The 23,483-nt window shown below is 33.9% G+C and overlaps 1 protein-coding gene and 1 long non-coding RNA gene across 11 annotated transcripts in view; both read left to right on the top strand.

The window, feature by feature from the left end:
• The first annotated feature begins 360 nt into the window (after window positions 1-360).
• Window positions 361-10,375, top strand: LOC132636072 (uncharacterized). 5 transcript variants are annotated; one of them, XR_009580969.1, is made up of 7 exons: window positions 361-578; window positions 714-868; window positions 1,513-1,577; window positions 7,359-7,551; window positions 7,788-7,851; window positions 9,307-9,895; window positions 10,116-10,375. It is a non-coding gene; the product is annotated as an uncharacterized LOC132636072 (long non-coding RNA). The 5 variants fall into 5 exon arrangements; XR_009580971.1 differs by lacking the exon at window positions 714-868 and having other exon boundaries at window positions 367-578; window positions 9,307-9,664; window positions 9,791-9,895; XR_009580970.1 differs by lacking the exon at window positions 714-868 and having other exon boundaries at window positions 367-578; window positions 9,307-9,686; window positions 9,791-9,895.
• A 5,946-nt stretch (window positions 10,376-16,321) lies between these two features.
• The window catches only part of LOC132636070 (valine--tRNA ligase, chloroplastic/mitochondrial 2), a 37,213-nt gene continuing 30,051 nt past the window's right edge, over window positions 16,322-23,483 (top strand). The window contains exons 1-5 of one of the 6 annotated variants that reach the window (XM_060352745.1): window positions 16,322-16,655; window positions 17,222-17,315; window positions 18,114-18,240; window positions 21,188-21,271; window positions 21,871-21,965. In XM_060352745.1, the coding sequence (XP_060208728.1) occupies window positions 16,505-16,655; window positions 17,222-17,315; window positions 18,114-18,240; window positions 21,188-21,271; window positions 21,871-21,965 (551 nt within the window). In that variant the 5' untranslated portion in view covers window positions 16,322-16,504. Of the gene's footprint in view, window positions 16,656-17,221; window positions 17,316-18,113; window positions 18,260-21,187; window positions 21,272-21,870; window positions 21,966-23,483 lie in introns of those variants that run through there. The other 5 variants (XM_060352743.1, XM_060352744.1, XM_060352746.1 and 2 more) reach the window with 5 other exon arrangements.

Here is a 23,483-nt window from a genome sequence, read left to right as displayed (position 1 = left end):
ATTTATATATTTTTGGTTGTCAAATATATATTATATACATATATGTTACTCTTTTAGTTTGTTGCAGGAAATTATAGTGCTAATTCAAATTTAATAACTTTGTCTTTGGCGTAAAATGTCAATTTTGAGTTGTAGGAGTAATCAGGCTTTTAATGATTTTTTTTTTCTTTGTGTACAATTTTTTAACTATATAATAAGTGTGGGACTTCATGGATGATGAAGGGTAATACGGTAAACTCACCTTAATAAGTGTGGGACTTCATGGACGACGAAGGGCAATACGGTAAACTCACCTTAATACTCACTCTCTAGAAACACCCATCTTATATTATCCAACAGAACAAAGGAGTACCTCTTTACGTTCTCTTCACCTTAATACTGACTCTAGAAACATCCATCTTATATTATCCAACAGAACAAAGGAGTACCTCTTTACGTTCTCTTCACCTTAATACTCACTCTCTAGAAACATCCATCTTATATTATCCAACAGAACAAAGGAGTACCTCTTTACGTTTTCTTCCTTTACTTTTGAGAACCTTTTAGCACTATTCATCTTCTTATTGGAACGATTTAAGGTATGATTCTCTCACAATTTTGCTCGAATTCTTGGTTTTTCCTTGTCTTCTTCTCTTTCTTTGTTTTTTTTTTTTTTTTTGTTTTTCAAAAACTCTTTAATAGTTCCATTTTCATGGTTGGATTTCCTTGGCAAGAACTCTGGAAGCGAGGTTTGATCTCTGTGTTTGAAGCTGCTTTTTATCAGCTGGGTGGTTCCATTTCAATTATGCTTTTCTTTCAGTTCTCTTTAGAGTTTCCAATTGCACGGCTGAGTGTTATTTGCTTTTGGTGTTATTTTTTTATTTCATCGGTAATTTTCTCTCTCTGAAATTAAATATCTAAGCTTTATTTTTTACCATACATGTATTTGAGACTGAATTTTATGAATTTTTGTATGTTCTCATTTTTGTTGAATTGTCCTGTGTGTTGAATGTTACTTCTTCTTCCTCTTTTTTTTTGGATGGATTTCACTGCTGTCTTTTCATATTTTCTGTGTGTCTTATCAGTATTTTTTTCAGCATACTTGTGTTTGAAACTTTACTTTTCGGATGATCTGTCCTAATTTTTTGTTGAGTTGCTCTATGTGTTTCATGTAGTGGGTATGGCTTGAAATAAGTGATGGGACTAAATTTACCGCATTTGGAATTTGGTAATTTAGTAGCATTGCTGCTAATTTTGGGTAAAAAGTAGCGTCTTAGTTCTGATGTTCTTTTAAATCCATTTCTGCCAAGGTCCTTATCATTGTGGGGTATATATATATATATATATATATATATATATACACACACATTAATAATAAAGTATTTCAAAATTATTCTTTAATTGAGTTTCTGTTGGCTATAGTTGCATTCCACATCGAGACTGAAACCTCTTTGAATTTCAATACATAGCAGTAGTGATCATTCATGTTCAATTTTACTGGAATGTAATGGTTGGCCACTTCGGATTTCGCAGGATTTTGAAGCTCAAATTTGCTCGAAGAAAGCAGGAAAAAACAGGAAATAATCTGACTGATAGAGGTAAGTTCGCAGGTGTTTACAGCATTTGATTCTTTATGAGTTTGTACTTTTCCGTGGCTTTTTGAATTAGCGTGAGCGATTTCATGGTGCATTTTTCCATTGTTCTTTCTGTAAAGAAGGAAGCATATTACTAATTTTAGTTCTTTACCTTTCTGTTGTGGAATTTAAGGTCATTTTTGCTCAGACACAAATTTTTAGTTCTAAATATTACAATATAGTATTCTTTTGGGTGCAGTTTTCAGCAGATGCTTGCTGCAAACAAAAACCTTGCACGATTGATACTTTCGGTTGCTTCCCTGCAATATTTTCTTTGTGCACATAATAGGGTAGGAGTGTGTGGTGTTGTTAGAATTTATGGTCGTAACTCTATGCCAAATAATGACTTCAAATCAAAACCTAAAAAGAGTTCTAAGTGCAGAAAGTTTCCTACTTCGATTATTCCACTTTACTTCTTCTTCAGTTGAATTGTCTGTCCTTTATGTTGCTCTGATTGTTGATTGACCTGTCGCCCTTAAATCGATTAAACCAGTAAGCTCTCATCTGTGAGCTTCTTGAGTATTTCCTTGTCCTTCTTCAGTAGTAAGATACGTTGAGTTTGTTGTTTCTTTCGAGGTATAGCTTAAGTGGTACTCTGTTAGTTTGAAACCTACTCTGTTAGTTTGAAACCTCAGTAGCTTTTGCTGTAGTTTGAAACAATTAGCCAAGATGGTAAAAGAGAAACTAAATGATCAGGGAGCCATCCCCCAGCCTTCAGGTGAATTATCCCTCAATTTATGAATTTATTGATAATGCTTTGATGTTATGATTGAAGTTGAAATGTTAGATTTTTCATCTATTCGGGGACATCCGATAAAATTAGATTTTCCATCTAAAACAATTACTATATATTAGATAATTTGCTCTCTTTATTCAAATGGGTTGGTAGTACTGATTAAAAAGAAAATTCAAATGGATCAGTAGTTTTAATGTAATGGGGCGAGTGAGGAGGGTATAGTAGGATCATAGGATTTAGCCAATATGTAACCAGATTTTCATTTTTTTACACAAACCAGTACCTAAAGGCCTAACCCTCTTTTCCCTTCCAAAGGAAGAAAGCTCAGAGTATGTTTCATTTATTAACTTGCCTTGACAATTTGAGATTAAAGCTAACCTGGTATAGCTTTAGGACTTTATCCTCTTCTGTGGACATATGGTCCTTTGTCAAATTCTATAGCTCTCCATTCAAATTATCTCCACTCTACTTTGTCTGTTTAGAACTGAAGTAAGCATATAAAAACTGAAAATTGAATATAGTTGGTAAATCCCATGTGTATAGATATGTTGCACCAGCATCGAAGTATAATAGCATGCCCTGTAATAGTAAGCTTTCTCGAGTATATTGATGCAGTTGAAATTGTCCTGATATAGCCATATGGGACATTCTAAGTCTTTTCCCTTTTTAATGTGGTAGTCATGATTTTCAAGTTTCATGCAATTTATAAATACTTAAATTTGTTTTTGATATCAATTAGAAAAGTTCTACAGGTGGATTTACTTACTCTCTTTAGCTTTCTTCTATTTCAACAACTTTCTACTGTTTTTCATGTTTGAAGATTCTTTCATTAGGACTTATTATAAAACTAGAGAATAAACCCGCGCTTCGCGCGGTTGGCTAAATGAATTCTTCTTTGAAAAGATTAGAGCCCCTGAATATGAGGATAGCATCTACAAATTATTTATTATTAGTGAAGTGGGAGCTACAATATTCAATATTAACGTTTTTTTACGTAATTTATAAAATAGTAAATCAAGAAATACATTTGTAAACAATATTAAAATTGTTTGTGATATTTTAGAAAGGTGAGAATAAAAATATAAGAAAGCGATAATTATCTACATCTCCAAACCCGTGACCACTTAAATGATTAGCAAATGATTGAATTTTCACTTGTCAACAAAATTTATGAGTTTAATGGACATATATTTGGAATAACAAATTGAAGCGGAACCGATTACTTGTTCCTCTATCTTAATTACAACTTAACAAAATTTCCACGAAATGGTATATACAATCTTCCTCGTTGATCCCTATGATTGTATACAAAATAAATACAAAAGAGACAAAAATTGCAGCATTACAACACCAACGAAAGTAGATTTATTTGTAAATATAAAAAGGAACGAAAAGAATCTATACATTTCTTTATTTTTCTTTATGCAATAAATGTTTCACTATATAATTTTCCATGTTTGTACTTGTTCAAAATCATAATTTAATGCCGCTATCAATATATAAAACCAGCAAATTACATAAAATAAAATAAAACTACAAATATATAATTGCAGTACATGTCACGGCACAACAATAAGGTGAAAAATAATGAAAGTGAATTTGAATTAATCACAAAAATATTATATATTCATATCATATCAACAAAAAAGGTCATCGAAGAATGTAATGAGATGGTTCTTCCATATTTAGCTAAAGATCTCGAATTTGAGCCTCTAGAATTAACGAAGAAACCCCTCATAGAAGGCCATGTTGGATAATCCCAGTGATCCCATGAGTTAATTTTGTTACCAACCTCTTTACTATACAATTTTTCTATTTAGTGCATAAAAGCTATTTGTAGTAAAATTGTTGACTAAAAATATGAATAAGAAAGTACTCAACCATTAAAAATTACTTAAGAAATATATAAGATGTGGAAACATGAGAAACATTAAATTACCTCCTCATTAGTTATCCAAGTAAATTAGAATAAGAATAAGAATCCAAACAGCTAGAATATAAGAAATAAACAGATTAATTAGAGGATAAACTGTTGGGAATATAATAAGAACCAAGCCATCGTTATAAATTAATTATGTATTATAATTTTATCATCATAAAATGTAGTACAGTACTAAATAGTAGGGGAAAAGAAAGAAACAATATTGAATAAAATAACGTACAAATAACACGAAGAGCTAGAAAGGATAGTGGAATCATATTTTTTGGGACCTGAATCAGACAGGGAAAAAACAAAATACTTACAAATAGAAATGTAGTTAGATCCAAATATTACAAGAAATGACAATAAAAGAAAATGAAAAAGCAAAATCGCATTTTAATTGATATCATCAAATTAACTTCTAACGGGCTATAGTAAAAACATGCTTGTTCAATGTATAATATGCTAGAACACGTATGAGAATCAACTCCATAAATATTATATACGGTATTCATTGAAAAGAGATATATAAACATTAGATGAAGTAGATGATGAACCTGAATATGATCAATCATGCCAAATGTTGCCGCTGCACTCTTTCACCTATTCATGTGAAGATACAAATTATAGAGAAAGACATGTTTTATGAAGTTAGATTAATTTTTTTTTTTTTAAGATTAACCAAATTTTAAGAAGACAAATTTGCTATTGTCAAGACCTTTTAAACAAAACACACGGATGGGTAATTTAATCATCATTATCAGACCTCAAAAGAAAAAGAAAAACCTCCCACAAAATATGTAAAATTTCAATATTATGCTAGTGAGAAATTTAAATAACACTAATGAAATGCATTATTACCCGTTCAAGAACATCTGGAGGAAGAAAAATAAGGGCCAAGAGGAGGACATTCTTAGTTGGTTGGCTGTTGAAGAAGCCCCATATTTCTACGTTGTAATATTGTCTTATTGCATAATTAATCACTAAATTAATGACATCGACTTTTTAGCTTTCCAAACTGAAAGAGACATGGTAATTAAGAGAATTAATGTGATTAAAAATTTACTTCTAGGTTTTATAATATTGAATATAAGTAGAAAAAATTAAGAAAAATGCCAAAAAAATGAGAAAAAAGATAAATGTGATCCTTGGCAAAAGAGAGGTGCCACATCACTCTTCTCTTGCCTAGCTTTGTATTATATATAGATTTTGTTGTGGAATTTTCTTTATCTAAAGCACCATTTTTCTTATTTTCAATTTTCTTTTCTTTATTCAAGCTGATGATAGCTCTCTACGTGTTAGAACTTAATCATCCGTCTTAAGAGTGTTTGGTGTTGTCTACTTCTCTGTTTTTAATAAATCTACACTTTTTAGTTAATTTTTTGCAGTTTAGTTATGTTGAAGATCCATGTTGTTAAGATGGTGTTGAAACCATACCAACACATCCATGTTGTGTGATTCTCAAAGTTGGGTTCACTGTTATGTTGCTGTGTTAGGGTGTCCCCATAGGTTGTCAGAGTGACATGTCTCTGAATGTTAGATAATAATATGTTGCAGTAGAAATGTTAGATATAAAATCAATACTTTTTTCTAGATAATAAATATAACTATTAATATAATAAATTTAACGTCATCAATGATTTATACTTAAGTAAAAAATTTATATTAAAAAATTAATTTGACACTTAATATCCTATCACGATTGCAATTAATTTAGACATTTTGTATATGGAAAGAATATTCTTATCATATAAAATTGAAATATTTGGAAAAGGTTATGATATTTAAAAATAATTACTAATTAGTTGACTTCTATATTTATTTGCTTAATCTGTCAAGACATGTGAATATAATTTTATCTTTTAATTCAAATTTAATATAATTTTCCAATTCAAATTCTAAGCAAATCATACTTAGTTCTAATACATTATCTTTTAATTACAACTCAAAAACTAACCTCACTTAACTTTATTATATTGCCTATTAATATTGTAAAAAATTGTTACGTCGCCTTTTATTGTTAACTTGTCACTTGACGTAATATCTTATCCTTTTAGTATTGGGATAATTTAAGAGAGAAAAATATTCAATTTTTCTTTCATAATACCAACCTCTCCGAATATTCTCTTTATGATTATTCACCAATAAGAAAAACACAATTATTTATCGATGTGAATTATACGGTTCATTTTTTTCAAAATATTTCACATTATGATTATCATAGTTTTAAAACCTTTTTTCAATAATAATAAAGAAAAGAAATGAAGAAACTTAGCTCATAGTGTTTCAAAATGCAACTTGTAGTATTTTTTATGTAGTTTTCAAATATATAAACTTTAATCTTAAAATGTTGAGTTAATCTAATTCAATTTAGCTTTAAATTTAGCCAAATTGACTCTCGAAAAGCAAAAAATATCACATAAGTTGAGACGGAGAGAGTAATATATTTCCCTTCCTTTCATAGATGGTCTGCAAAGTTAGAATTTTAAAATAAATACTCAAAATTATAGCAGGATCAACAACGTAGAGAAAAGAGTATGATTTCCAGAACTAACAGATGATAGCCAAACAGAAATGCAACTATTGTTGTCACAAGTACATGTGGACACAAATACTTCCAAGAGGTTGTTATTGAGAAAATCAAAATCGACATCATGATCAAAACCAACATGTCCAAATGTAACCATTTAAATTCTGCTGAAAATCCAATTTATAATCCAAGAGAATGTTGCCAATAGCCGATGTAGGAAAATATGTAACTAAAAATAAAAATTATTAATCTCACTAAGTATATTAATCTTAAATTAAATTGTGCATGCCATCCATAATTTGATACTCATATATACTTTTTAAAAATTATTTGTGACTTCTCATTTTCAAAAAACTTAGTAAGTTGCCTCCTTCAAACTTTAGTTGTTTACTTTCCATTTCTTACTCCCTTCTAATGTCTTAGTGTCCAAATAATTTGTCAAGTTTGTCATAAAAAAAATTGTCAAAGTTTAAATTTCTTTAATTAAGAATAGCGGAATGCTCAAATTTGCGACTATTATAACTGAATCTTATTATTTAAATTTGAACATGGATTCAGGTGGGATCCAAACCATTTTGCAGAGACATCCTATCAGCTGCCAGGAGACATGAGCATTTTATGCAAGGAAAACACAGAGTTGGACTCATGGAACTTACATCAAGTTTACCAAGTTTCCCAAACAAAGGCTGGAAATAGCTTATGTTACGATGACTGCCAAATCTAAGACTGTTTTTCCCTTAATTTTAGCTAGGTACCGAAGCAAGTTAGATGTTGGAACACTTCTCTTTTGCTTTATCCAAATTAAGAAATAAAGAATATGGAGTTTTCCAGCGTATGTATGTTTCCATCTGTGAAATTATTTTTGTTGAACTTTTTGGTAATCTTGAAATTGTGCAAATAATACTAACAATGTTGTCCGGCATAGGCCCGTGCTCAGCACGACATATTGATCTCTTGGTAATAATTGATGTTTGATAATTCATGTAGGTGGACACACAAATTCTGGGAAGAATGTAGGCTACACCAAAGCAGGCATGTTTTCACAAGTAAGGTAATGCACTCATTCTTACCTCATTTGTTTTCAAAAGTCATAGTATACCTTTCTTATTTAATTGATCACGTATTTTCTTGTACAAAGAAAAAAGATGTGACAGAGAATTGCATTATGAAATGCTATATGTAACTGTTTTCTCTAAAATTCATATGATGTGTTTTAGAGTTGCACAAAGCCAGTAAACCTTCGGTGGTCGTTTGGTACGTAGAAAAAATTATTCCAGGATTATAATCCCGGGACGAATTTATCTCATCTCTTGGGACTAATTTACCCCATCTAGGAGATGGGATAAAATAATCCCAGGATTAATGGGATATCTCATCTTTAAGTTTGGGATGCACTTTATACTTTGTTTGATACAAGGTATAAATTTATTCCAGGATAAATTCATACCTTCTACCAAACATGGTATAAAATTAATCCCACAGTTAGTGCTCGGATATCCCAGCTAATACCTTGCACCAAACGGCCCCTAGTATCAGTAAGGAGTTGCAAATTAGATGTAGACATGTACGACATAGAAGCCAGGTGTGCTGCCTCTTAGGGCATTGTACTCTCAAGTGGCCCTTGCTTCTTTAAGTGAGGCAGCAACACATGGTCAGATTCGAAGTTTTAAAATTTGATTGCATCTAATAATGACTTACTACCATGTTTCTTGAAGATATAATTGGGTAAGGTAATCTTTTACGCCTTTCAACTGCAAAAGGACTCTGGGATGCGAAATTGGTGTAAAATAAAAAGATTGAATGGTTGTTATGCAGTAGACTGTCTGTTTTGCTAAAAGGTTTACCTTTGTTCTCGATATGAGCGTATAAAATGCTGCCAAATAACAAAATAGTGCATTTGGAGTGCTTAAAACTGTTTCTTCTGGCAAATTCCGCCTAGCTAAGAAGAAATAATCTATAAAGGAAGAGTTATGAATTTTTGAAGTGTTAATTCACTTTGGATGAGTGATATCCATTCAAGAACCTAAGAAGAATGGGTATTTCCTTTTTATTTTAATTATAATGTCAAAATATAACTATTGTTACTAAGATCTAAATCACTTATCATGATGGATGAATAAAGGTGGTTTCAGGTCATGTTTGTCAAATATGCTTCTTACCATTTAATAAGGAATATGATATTTGGCTCCAAGCAGATAGATCATTTTAAATGTATTAACACTTTCAATATGGATTTTCATTATGTTATAATTAGTTGTCATGTTTTTTTATTGGTTTGGTAAAGTTCCTTCTTTAAGAAATAAACCTGACGTTGAACAAATTTAGAAGGAACAATATCTTATAAATGTGGCCACTCACTGGGGTATTTCTAATATGATAGCAAGCAGCTACATTGCTACAGTTTGTTTTTGGTGTAAAGAACATTTAATAGACTTTCACTTAGAGAGATGATGGATTGAAATCTCAATGGTTTTTAATATTCTTTTTGTTTGTTCCTTTGCTATAGGAGAGGAGGAGCTTATATCGTCGTCTTATGGCCTTATCTATGAGAACAGAGTCAATGGCATCAATCTCTTTACCTCTGCATTAAGGAAGTTGTTTACATCCATAGCAAACTGGGCTGGATAAGCTCCAGCTACATCTTCCTGATGAAATGGAACAGAATATCCTTCCTTTGTTCCATGCTGGAGAGTCCCTTGTTTTGTACTTGTTTTGGCACATGGAATAGCCAGCTGGGTGCATAGAGGCATGAATGATCTCGCTGGAGGATTCATGAAGTAGCTGGCCGCAAAAGGAAAGCTTTACAGAAGGTAGAGAAGCACAAAGGATTCTGAGGCCATTTATGGCAAGTTCATTTATACAGAGTATACTCTGTTCCTCAAATGAGTTTAGTATGAAATGTTTATATAATCAGCTTTATGGTATTGCTTCAATTTTAGTAATCATGCTAAAAATATGTATCATCTTACGATATTGAATATTTCTTTCAGAAATCTGTAGTTGTGCAAATAACGGGAGCAACGTATAGGGCACACGCTTGTGTTTGATGGTGTATGTGAAGAGCAAAATTGTTGGATTGAAATAGTCTACTTTAGGTAAACTTTACTGCACATTGCTAAGTTTTACAATTCAAAAGAATTAAAGCTAAAATCTCAATTTTTCTCCCAAGTTCTTAGCTGATTTATTTTTCTTCTCTATCAACATTTCTATTCTTTATGCCAGTAAGCAAAGTAAGAGATTAACTTTCTTTATGTTTACAGTATTACTTTGCTATCTATTGGATTGTGTAAGTTTATTCTTTCAATTTCTTCCCAGGTCATGAAAGAGTTTCATCTTGCAAGAGCCTACTTAGCCTACTTATGTTCAACTGCCAGAATTCAGATTTCAGCCCAATCTCATACAGATGTTGGAGCACGTATAATCTTTCTACTATTGTCTTCCTAAGCAAGTTACCTATGTAACTTTGTTCCACAAACTATGTCTCTGTTTTGCCTTTTCTGCAACTACTCCTATAACTTTATTCCACAAATGAATGTAATATACTATGAAGCATGTCATGTTAATATTTAGTTTAATCATCTCTCCTTTATTTGCGTGTCAATAGTAACGAACGCCTGTGCCACGGGCACAAACCATCTAGTTTAATAAAATGGAGAGACAAATGAAAAAGTAAAATTATCCCTGTATACCTCTAAACAAAAGAAGTACACTGCGCTTAACTTTTCATATCTTTTACTGTAACCCATTAATACCCATTACCCAATTCCTTTAATGATACTAATTAATATCATTATGTATGAACAAGGTAATCTTATGGTTGATTATAGATATTTAAATTTATCTTCTAACGTATAAGGTAAATAAAATATATAAAGAGAGGTGAAAAGGTTGAAGGTTAAAAGGATAAAGGAAAAGAAAAAGTCATGCATTATCTATATATAATATAAAACTATGCATGGATAAGGTGATGTGACACCTCTCTATGACCTGCATTTGCATTTATCTTTTTTTTTTTTTTTTGGCTTTATTGCATTTTTGGTTAATTTCTGCCACTAACATATAACAACAGTTATAACATTCAAATGTCAGAGAATTAAAAGCAAAGGAAATTAATTCTAGCAACAGTTACAAGTTATAGTTACAGTAGTATGTATTTTTCATTTATTAGTTTTCTGGTCTTTTTTTATTATTAAATCCTTTCATATAATAACTTTGTGTTACTCTTTGGTGGATAGTTCGGGAAATGTTATTGAATATCATATGAGATGTTGGTATTTTCTTTTTGAATGATCTTGAGGGTCGTTTTTTCATGAATTCTTGATTGTGAGGTTACAGGGTATGTGTTTTCATGCCTTTTAATTTGAAGTTTAAGTTTCCTTTAATGTCATAAATCATCATCTGTCTGAAGACTTTTTCATGAGAACATCACTCCAAAATTTGTAGGATAGTAGATAGTGTTGCTGGTGAAGATATGGCTTGGATTTACAGGGTATAATACAAGGAATGTCATTTTAATTTGTAGGAATTGATAAATGATCGCAAGGCCATGCTTAATATTAGAAAGGGATGACAAGATCAATGATTAATAATAATAAAAAAAAAGGGGTGCATTAAGCTCTTGAAATGTATTCATGGGCTTATCGTTTTTTTGCGCGGATTGCCCTTCTTTTGGGGTGGTCTTTAAATTTTGCCCCTCATATTTGTGGTCTTTAAATTATGCTCCTCATATTGCTGGTCTTTAATTTTTGCTCTTCGCATTGCAACTCTGAGCATTCACGCAGAAATCACGAGGTTCTGAGTTCGAACCTGTTATAGCCCGTATTTTGTACGATCGGATAATTCAAGATAATTGCGAGAAGCTAAGGGCAAGGTTATGTTTTGATCTTGTTGAATACACAAGTTGTTTATGAAATCTTTTGATGTGAAAATATTAAGAAAAGCTAAGGGTAAAAAGGGAAATTCACAAGGTGGCTCATAGAAATATTAAGGAAAAATTTGGGGTTAGAAGTTGATTTTGGAAAAATTAAAATTCTTGAAATAAATAGGCCCAAGTGGCCGGCCAAGGTAGGTCTGGGCCTTGGCCCACATGGAGGCATATTATATGTGTCTAGAAGATGACTAATTAATCATATGTTTCATATTCATTACTTGGAAATTTCAAGAAACTTGGAGAGAGCAAGAAGGAGGCCATTCGGCCATAGCTCCAAAAAAATGACTCCTTGGAAAATTGATCAAAAAATTATTTCTTCTAGCATTTCTACTAATTGGAAAGTCCTCTTTAACATGGAGTAATTATTGGAGTAAGCAAAGTATTCGTTGTACGAGTTATGGACTCTAACTGAGAAAGAAGATGTGTGGAGAAAGGTATGTATCCAATCTTCTTTTACATGTGTTATAGATGATTTATGTATGTTGTAGTATGTAGAAATTCATGAAATATGTATGTGTATGGTGTGGCCGAATGGAGGTGGTGTTGTGTAGAAGTGATGAATTAATTTTATTTAGTGTATTGATTGTTGTTGTTGTGGATTCCATAATAAAAATGAAGGTTTGATGATTTGAAATGAAGTTGTAATTGTTGTGGGAGTGTTGAAGAAGTTAATTTGACATTAGTGTGGTTTCTTAAAATTATGAGAATGAAGTTGTTAATGTATAGATTGTTGGTGTAGTTTATGAATTTGGAAGGTTTCGGGTGAAGTGGTATGTTGGTTGGGTTGTTTTGAATATTATGTGAATTGTTTGAAGTATTCTTGAATTTTGCTTGTAAGGTCTTGGGCAAGTACTTGAATGTGAGATCATTGGTATTGGCTTGATTACATATGATTGAATTGAATATAAATGAAATGCCGTTGAATTGTGTGACGAAGGTTGTTAATGTTAGAATATATTTTGGATTGATTGTTGAAGTTGTTAGTATGATTGTTGGTATTGTTGTTGATAATTTGGCCGAGTTGAATTCTCGGATTGTTGTTGATAAATTGGCCGAGTTAGATTCTCGGGGATGGTATATTTACAGGGGAGATGCTGCCGAAATTTCGACAGATTATGAGTGAATTCATTTGAAGAACTAAAGCAAGTGTATAACGACGAATCTAATAATTGTGTGAATTCTTTTGAATGTAGACTAGCAAGCTTGGATAGATAAGCGTAGCTAATAGGACGTGGAGCAGGTATGTAAGGCTTACCCTTTCTTTATTTTGGCATGATCCTATGAAACAAGTAGATGACGTATATGTATGACTTCAAAAAGATTCCTATTCTTAGAGCCACTAGGATGGCTAACGTCCTTGATTCCCATAAGCTGCTTCATATGGTTTTGATGCGTCTCTATGATGTCCGAAGTTCGGTTGATATGTTTCCGAATGGCATTCAAGAGATAATTGATATGACTAATGTCTTGGTTTTCAAATGATAGTACGTTTGATTATTCCATCGAGTCTTTGACATATTTTGATACGTACATATGGTTCCAAAAGCTCTATTTGATTTGATCCGTAACGATATCCGAAAGGTACTTGATATGATTGTTGCTTTGATTTTCCAAAAATGACTTCTGAAACGTTCGTAGAAGGTTCTGTACTTCAAACGCTCATAACTTTCTTATACTAAATCGGATTGACCCGAAACTTGTTTCTGAGCCTTCAGGTGTCGGTAAGTATACTTGTCCATTGAGTCTTAGAATTGATTTATATGCATATGGTTTCTCACTACTCTGCTCGTGCATACTATTGTTATATCGTTCGCCGAGTCCCGGGCAGGTTATGTCATTGTGCGCACTATGTTATACTCTGCACTAATATATTATATTTATGGATCGGGCCGTACGTCCCTCGGCACTAACATGTTATGTTATATATGGATCGGGCCGTACGTTCCTCGGCACTAATATATGTATATATGGATCGGGCTGCACGTTCCGCAGCAATATAATATATGTATTTATGGATCGGGTTGCACGTTCCGCAGCAATATAATATATAAATGGATCGGGCTGCACGTTCCGCAGCAATATAATATATGTATATATGGATCGGGCTGCACGTTTCGCAGCAATATAATATATAAATGGATCGGGCTGCACGTTCCGCAGCACTAAGTATGCATGGTACCCGCCAAAAGGCACTCATATGTACGGGTTGCTCTTTTATCTCACGATATGCTCTACATTTCCTTCGTGTCTTTATATGCTATGTATCCCTCGTATGTTATTATTCATGCCTTACATACTCGGTACATTACTCGTACTGACGTCCCTTCTTATGGACGCTGCGTTTCATGCCACACAGGTACACCCAGATGAATATAAGACTTGCTAGAAGGTGTTTCAGCGGAAATGGCAAGCTCCATTTGCTCCTGGAGCGTTACCGAGTCAGAGTATATGTGCTATGATTTCTGATTGATGTTAGAGACTTTGCAGACAGAGTCGTGGGTATAGAATGACAGTTTCGTAAGCGGCTCCATCAGCCGATGTGTCATTCTATGTTATGTGATAAATTCCATATGATAACAGATTTTGTTTGATTTGAGAATAACGAAAAGAATATTTCTGAAAGCTTTATTATGTATTTCATCCTTATTTGATTTAAAAGTCCAAAGAGAATATGTGTGTACTAAGGGTCAGAGGGTTCGCTCGGCCCTAAATAAGGGTCGGGTGCCCATCACACCCTAGTAAGATTAGGGTGTGACAGAACCCCCACTCAAGCATAAATTAAAAAAAAAATTGCAAGGCAAGGTTTGAGTCGCGTGTATGCTGGACCCGGCATAAACTTGTGAAGGAATTACCAGAGTTATGCCGGACCCGACATACTTATGCCAAGTCTGCCCATAAGGCATAAGTATGCCGGGTCCGGCATAAGTTTGGTAATTCCTTAACAAGTTTATGCCGGTGGGGGCATGCTTTTAATGGGCAAACTTTTATGCCGGACCCGGCATAAACTTGTGAAGGAATTATCAAAGTTATGCCAAACCCGGCATACTTATGCCAAGTCTGCCCATAAGGCATAAGTATGCCGGGTCCAGCATAAGTTTGGTAATTCCTTAACAAGTTTATGTCGGTGGGGGCATACTTTTAATGGGCAAATTTTTATGCCGGACCCGACATAAACTTGTGAAGGAATTACCAAAGTTATGCCGGACCCGGCATACTTATGCCAAGTATGCCCATAAGGCATAAGTATGCCGGGTTCGGCATAACTTTGGTAATTCCTTCACAAGTGTATGCCGGTGGGGGCATAGCGAAATTTAAACTCTGTCTTGCGATTTTTTTTAAAAATTTTTGACTATATGGGGGTTCGAACCTGGAACCCATGGGGTTTAGCCGAAGGGAAAAATTTAAAGATTTCAAATATGAAGGACAAAATTTAAAGACCACCCCAAGAGAAGGGCGAATTGCCCTTTTTTCTTTGATCAAATTTAATTGCTTAATTCATCTTTAACTTCTAATGATAGTATTGCGTGTGTAACTAATTCTACATTCAAATTCTTAAATCATACTCTCAATATTTTTTCACATTCATTAAAGATCCCCTTAATTTCTTTTTGTTGCCTTTCTTTCAATATTTCATTTCAACCTTCCACATCCAGTGTAATTCCTTTTTGTAATTCTTTCTCTTATTCATAACATTGACTGAGAGTGATTACTACAAAGAGAAAATATGAGGTTTCGTACCTCATATGCTAGCACGCTCAATTGTTTAAGAGATATCAATCATTTTTATAAAAATATGACATTGTTGAACTCCCTATTCAAAAAGTTGAATACTTATTTACATAAATTAGATGTACAACGAAATTATGTTTAATTTATTATACATATGCACATAAAGAGACCAATTTGCTAGAAAGTTTTTCTTTACATATTAAAAATAAAAAAAGTTATAGTTATACCTATATGGCTTATACAAAATTATTCAACAACAACAACAACAATAACATACCCAATGTAATCTCACAAGTGCAGTTTGAGAAGGGTAGGATGTACATAGATCCTACCCCTCCCTTTTTGGGTCAGAGATACTGTTTTCGAAAAACCCTCGACTCAAAACTCAAGTGTTTTTAAAAATGACGACTCTTAGAAAAATGTAAAATGAAGTGTTAATAATAAAACACATTAAAATTTGAACTATAATCTATATGTATTTGTATATGAAGAATAAATTTTAAATACTTTTAATATATATTTAAAAAATTGTATATAAAATGAGGTCTTTCAAGACCGCGTGTAGCGCGGATAAATTCACTAGTTTTACATAAATAAGTGCAAGGGCAATTCGCACGAATGCCGCTAAGTGGGGTGGTCTTTAATTTTTGCCACTCAAACATCTGGTCTTTAATTTTTGTCCTTCGACACTTAAAGTAATAAAAAAGTGGTTGAAAATATTATTGACATCGAAAAATATAAAAGAAATTCGAAACTTATGCCGGAAAAAGTTACATAAAAACTGTGGCTCATGCGATGTAGTTATTTCTATTTTGTCTCCCATATTTTTATTAAAGGCCAATCCGTATGGAAGGCAATCCGCGCAAAATATTTTTACGTGGAAGTATTAGAATTTGACAGTGGTGTATTAAATTTCACCTAATTGCACGGTTTCCCTTACAATGCGAAAGGTAAAAACAGGGCCAGAGGTTAACGGCGGGAGGATAACAAAACCACAAAAGTGCTCTCTCTGCCCAGTGGTGTACATGAAGTGTGTGTCTGCAAAATGGCTGTAGTAGTGTGCACAACTTCCTCTTTCTTATCTTCTTCAACTTCTTCTTCTTCATTATGCTTCCGTTTGAATCCACTTCTCTTCTCCACTACAAGACGACGACGTCGTTCTACTACTACTCTCTCACGTCGATTCTTCGCCACTTGTAAGTCTCCTCTTTAAGGGCCCGTTTGGCCATTGAAAATTGTGTAATTTCCATCGGAGTTGAAACCCGTTTGGCCACAAGAATTTTTCCGGATTTCTTTTTTCTCACTTTGGGTATGAAGCAAATCGTTTCCATGAAAATTTCTTACTTATTTTCTAGTGTTTGTTAACTAACCAAAAATATATTATCCCATGTAATTTAGCTAAATACTGTGGGGGTGGGGCGGAAGTGTCAAGAAACTTGTTTTCCTTAGAAAATTATTTTTCAAAACATTTTGAGGGGAAAATTGAAAAACATTTTCTCATCCATACCAGAGACACTCTTTATTTGAAAATCAGCGTTTGACCATGAAATTCCAAATACTAACTTCAATTTATATTTTTAATTTGCAAAACACCTAAAATCCTATTTACCTCCCCCCCCACAACTTTTAGTGCATTCAAACAATCGCGAAAACTATAACCAAACACATCTCCATCTGCCACTCCAACTTCAAAAAATTCCAAATAAAGTGAAAAATATTTGGTGTGGCCAAACGCCTACTAATTATGGCTTTTATGATGCAGTGAATGCGGAAGCAGAAAGTCGTGGTGGTATATTTACTTCACCGGAAGTTGCAAAGTCATTTGATTTCACTAATGAAGAACGCATATATAAATGGTGATATATGATATTTCCATTAGTTCATTTCCGTTATATTGTTGAATTCTTTTTTTATTTTTTAAAATTTTTGGAGTGCCTGATAAGCTGTTCAGTAGAAAAAGCTTTACCGGTTCTACCTTCACTCTGTTTGGATGGCTGTTGCATATTGTTTCATAATATGTCGTATTATATTGTACTGTATCTTACTGCATTGTTTTGATGAATACAATGTTTGGATAGATTGCATCGTTTTCCGTCGTTACATAATTTCTAACATCACCAATTTGAAGGATAAACCTACCATAAAAGTAGGGTACAATGTAGAGCTATCATAAAAAGGTATGATGAAAGATAGAATATGATTATCAGAAAATAAGTAAAACAAAATGAGAAAAAATAAATAAGGTAACGACGCGATAACACCAAATCGGTCGTTATACAAAAGGAGAGTTTTCTCGCTACATAACGAAACAATACAATAAAATTAAAGTAACAATCAAAACAAACATTGTATCTAAACTAACAGTACAATACAATACATTAGGTTTACTTTCCAACTTTATATTTTTGCAGTTTTGGTGTAATGTTTCACTGTTAACTTCAATTGACTATAGTTAGAGTGATTAATAATTACACAAAATTTGGTTAGTTTATAGTAGGTTGTTATATCTTCTTCTCCATAAATAATACAAAACCAAACTAATAAAGTCATATGAATTGACCTCACATTTCTGCATCTCAGAATGATGGTTAAATGATCACCTTCTAATTATTCACTACTCTGCAAATTCTAATAAGTGAAATTGTTGTTGTTAGGTGGGAGTCTCAAGGATATTTCAAACCAAACACTGTCAAAGGGAGCGATCCTTTTGTAGTTCCAATGCCACCACCTAATGTTACCGGTTCGCTGCACATGGGCCACGCTATGTTTGTGACGCTTGAGGTTGCGTTCAGTATATTATGTATTAAATTCCGGCATATGCTCTTATTATAGTTCTTTTTGATTTGTTTGCTCTAACTTATTCTTTTGAATGGTCTTTCTCGAGTTATACAAGGTCATCATTCAATATATCAAGTAATTATTGTCTAAATCTCACTTGCTACTTTATTTTTGTATTTTGGGGCACAAAGCTAGAAGTAATGTTGCGATAGCTTATACAAAAAAGGCTCTATAATTCAAACTGAATGGATGTGGTGTCTTATCTTTGCGTTATTAAAAATCATTTCTGGAAACTGACTAATTACTAAGGCTATCAGGCATGGATTATTATTTTACAATGCCTTGTCAGGTTTAACATGAATAGTCAATAAAGTTATCAAACAACATTTGGTGCTTTGGTTTGTTTGATAAAGAAACAGTGCCTTATGCTAAATCGAGGTTCTAGATATTTAAATATACAACAACAACATACCCAGTGTAATCCCACATAAATATGTGAAAGAAATTATCAAATATCAATTAGGTGACTACTGACGGGCTAAGAATCAGTGTTATGTGAATTCTATAGGAAGCCTCAGATTAAAACGTAAAATATGACTAGTTGCTTTATGCTAGACAGATGATGCTATCATAAACCTCAACCAGACTTTAACCCTCTAATTCCCACACTCACAATGCGTTCTTTTTCGTTTTCCCAGGATGTATTTCTGCCACAATGCTGTATTACATTCTAGTGCAGAGACAAACCATTTGTCTTCAGTATTCTGGAATTTTAATTTTTAGGAAATATGAGGGTTACGAATTTCGTAGTATTAACAAGTGGTTCTAAAAGACAGTAAATCCATAATGACTTTCAACCTTTGAGAATCTTGTTTCCATTTTGGTTGTCAAAGATTTATGAGATTGAATGTTCTAGTGCAATGCGAGTATGACTGAGATTTTTTGAACATATAGAAGCCATATAGGGGCTGTAGTATCATAGGATAGTTAATTAATGTTTCACCTTTCCCATGTCTTTGTGCACACGAAGACACGATTTGTCTTTCGGAGATTTCTATGTCTATTTAAAGGGTATACATAGGGTTCGGTGAGTGTTGAATGGTGTAACCATTTTTATCTAAATGTTTAAAATTGTTAGATTACAACACACATTTATTTACTTAATTATGCTTTCAACACGCCCCCTCATGTGTGGCCCTGTGTATTTTTCATTGGCGAAGCACGTTGAATTTTTTATTTGACAATTGAAACGCCCTTTTCCTGCTCTAGTGCCATATTGTAGTGTGTGATCATGTCATCCAAAAGTTTAAGCTATTCCTCCTCTGGTCTTGTCTTCTCACCTTGGTGATTTAGCACATTGCCTCCCCTCGCGGTGGCTTGGCCAACTCCTGGTATCTCCTCGCTCGAATTGGCTTGACGCTATATCGGCATTGCCCCGTCTTAGAGGTTTGGCCCAGTTTTGACCTGGCCTCCCCACGCAGTAGCATGGCCAACTTTGGCATCTCCGTCGCTCTAAGTGGCTTGAGACAATATCGACATCGCCTCCCCCCCCCCCCCGGTAGCGGTTTGGCCCAATTCTGACCTTGCTTCCCCTTGAAGTGGTTTGGCTCACATTCACATAGATGGTGGTTGACTCTGCTGAAGTTTGATACTTGAACTCCCCACAAGGAAGCTTGCTTTTAAGTCTTTCCTCACGATTGTCCTGACCCACAGGCGCAACTCTTCATTGCTTGGCCTCAGCTTTGCATAGAGCTAACTCTTGGAGATCGCTTTCCCCCATGATGGTAGGTACATAGCATATTCGCCCAACGCGGTTGTTGCTGTGACACTTGTGCCAACATCCCCACTAGCCTGGCTTCAGCCTCATTTGCACACACTGCTTTTCTTTTATGATAGTAGGCACCAAACTTATGCCCGCATGGTAGTTTGGGGTCTTACCTTCTGTTCCATTTCAGCCCTTAACATGAATAGACATTTCTCACTGTGCTCCTTGACAAGATTTTTGCCCGCTCTTCCAAGTTTATAGTTCATGGCTCGCTGCTCACCACGACATTGTTTCTTGACCTGGAAACGTGGCCTTTTCTGACCACTCGGCTTATCGACATGTCCCAATTCTCAATTTTAAATTCAGATTGGTCAGAAAGAAATTTTGCGTTACCAATTTCACCTCATTAAGTGGGCCAACAACTTTGTGTGAATGCATAACATGAACCAAACATCTTGAACTGATTATCTGATGCAAATGAACCTTCTTTGCTCGAGTTATGCGAGTACCTGGCACCATACATCCACAATCTCCACCTGACATTTTAGCCAAGTCCATGTCTTGCTGAACAAAGCTGCCAGTCCACTGCTGACAGAATGTGACACATTGAATGATAATCACATCAGAGAAAACAGGTGCTATAGCTACTGATCTGCCTAATCTTACAATATCATCCCAATAGCATAGCATGATGGCTCTCCAACTAACCAAACATGCTTCACTTAATTCCTTCAAAAAATGCATCCACTGCTTAGAAGACATCCCTAAGGATAGGTCAACCAAAAGAGGATGCCTGAAATGTTACCTTCTCAACAAAAAAAAAAAAAAAAAAAAGAGGATGCCTGAAATCAACTGGTAAAACACAGAGAAGACATAAATAACTATTGTGGAATGACATGATTCTGAAAGTCGTAGTTCATGGCTAAAAAAAGTCTTCTTGGATTATCTTGTCACACAATTTAATGGGGAGGTCTGCATACACTCTACATTCCCCAGACCCCACTATGTGAGATTTCACTGGGTACGTTGTTGTACAATTAATGGGGAGGGATCGCACAATGTTGTTCTTGATTACTATTGGTCTATTACTTTTCATATTTCAGCTCACAAAGTGATCATTTTATCTGTTAGTTGATATATCTCAGATTTTCTAAATTACTTCATTTCCATCGTCTTCTATGTCAGGATATCATGATACGATATAACCGTATGAAGGGAAGACCTACCCTTTGGCTTCCTGGAACAGATCATGCTGGTATTGCAACTCAGGTTCCCTCTACATCCAAAAGCTTATTATTTTTACTTAACTGCATATCATTTGAGATTTGATCTTATATTGCTTGCCATCCATTCATAATTTTGTCTTGGTTTCATCCAATTTTGATGAAAATTCTTACTTTCATGGACCATTTTGGGTATGCAAGAACTTTCGCTGCGAGCTAGTTGAGTTTGAGCTGTTTTCCAGTGTTATCTTTGTGCAAATGCACATAGAATGGACGTTATTTTTGCTTGTTTTGGTGTACAGAACTGTGGTCGCCAATATGAGAAATCTACTTTTGAAACTTCAGATGCTGATATTAGTTACATAGTGTTGATGTTTAGTAAGGTGTTCCATCATTTACTTCCTCAAATGTATCTACAGTTTCTTTCTCTGCGGTAGGTAATATGTTGGTGGTCCTTTTTCGTTCTTCTCAAACTTGTGGCAGTACTTTATCTTGTTGTGTAATTGGCGCCACTTGTCAATTATCCTTTTTATTTTTAAAAATATGCTCGTTTTCCATAATGATCTTAACTATCAAAAATTGTTATTTTTGCTTGGCTGTGCAAAACTGAATACCTCTTATCTTTTTGTTTTCTCTGTTTTCTAGTTGGTTGTGGAGAGAATGCTAGCTGCAGAAGGAGTAAAAAGGGCTGATTTGGGTAGAGACGAGTTTACAAAACGAGTATGGGAATGGAAACAGAAGTATATCTGCTCATTCTTATTTAAGCTACTTATTTAGTAAATTCTGCATTGCTACATGATTTATGGTCATAAAACTGTTTCTCATATATGCTAACCGATCTAAAAAGAAACAGAATTTTTTTTCACCTACATGTTATTTTCCTAGGGATCTCTCAAGCTACTAGTGAACCTTTATCTATTCATTTTTTTAATGAAATAATGATAATTTTATTAAAAACATCCAGAAGATGCAGAAAGTTCTTTTACCTATTCGTTTAGATAATTACACATATTTTGTTGAATGATTACCATTCTGGCTATCAGCAAACGCTCACAAGTAAGAAAGATAGTATAAAATGAAAAGAAGAATAACAAGCACCATGAAAAGCTGAAGCAGCAAAATCTTCTTCTTCTTCTTCTTCTTTGATAAGTACCATAATTACCTTGTTAGATAGAGTACTGCTGTTGGCATCTATTATTCAATCTCCCAGTACTAACATCCTCCTCTCCACTAACATGAATATTTTAATTTCTAATTAGAAAAATAACAAACACCATGAAAAGGTAAAGTACCAAGATCTTCTCTTTGATAAGTACCATAATTTTCTTGTTAGATAGAGTAATCCAGCTGGCCTCTATTATTCAATGTCCCAGTAGTAACAACCTCCTCTCTACTAACGTGAATATTTTATTTTCTAATTAGAAAAAGATGAAATGAAAATAAAAAAATGATTTCTGCATGTTCTGTAACCATTGAACAGTAGAGTAGTAACAGGAATATTTCCCATGAGAATTTTAAGCATAGAAATTTCCTTATTACTCTTTATTTTGTTAATATGTCAATGAGTTGAGCCCTTCTCCATAATAAGAAATTATATTTCATCTCTTCAACAAGTTAAATTAGATCAGACAATTATTCGTCTCTTCAAACTAGTTCAGGTTGGTTATATGAATCCTTGTATCCACTTCGCTCTATTCAGATCCATCCTTTCCAGTACTAAATAATTTGTCTTTAAGGAAAATTAGGGGCTGCGTAAGATAAAGTTTCCCTAATTCTGACACTTAACCGTATGCGGACACCCTCAGCAAACACCACACCTAATGTAACTAGTTGGCACTGTCCATTTGAACCCTTTGCTCCCATTCTGTTGCATTCTCAACTAAGAACACATATAAGCATTTTGAGTTAACTCTATCTCCATTTGATTTTAGGTATACGGTATAAAATGGTGGAACTAGGATTTTCATTAAGGGTTGTCAAAATATAAATACTTAAACAGGCCCTCAAACTTGGCTTCAGCTGGCAAGTATGCCCTCCAACTTTGGTTGTGCACAAGTAGGCACCTCAACTTGTCTCCACTTTGTCAATTTAACACTCCAACTTACAAAATGATCATCTAGACCCCTCCAAAATTTACGTGCTACGTCAACATTTGGGTTTACGTGTTCAACTTTATACAAGTTGAGGTGCCTGCTTGTGCACCCCCAAAGTTGGAGGGCATACTTGCCAGCTGAGGCCAAGTTTGAGGGTCTGTTTAT

The sequence above is a fragment of the Lycium barbarum genome, chromosome 4 (genome assembly GCF_019175385.1).
Source record: "Lycium barbarum isolate Lr01 chromosome 4, ASM1917538v2, whole genome shotgun sequence".
NCBI lineage: Eukaryota > Viridiplantae > Streptophyta > Magnoliopsida > Solanales > Solanaceae > Lycium > Lycium barbarum.
This window is presented reverse-complemented; position numbering and strand designations above follow the sequence as displayed.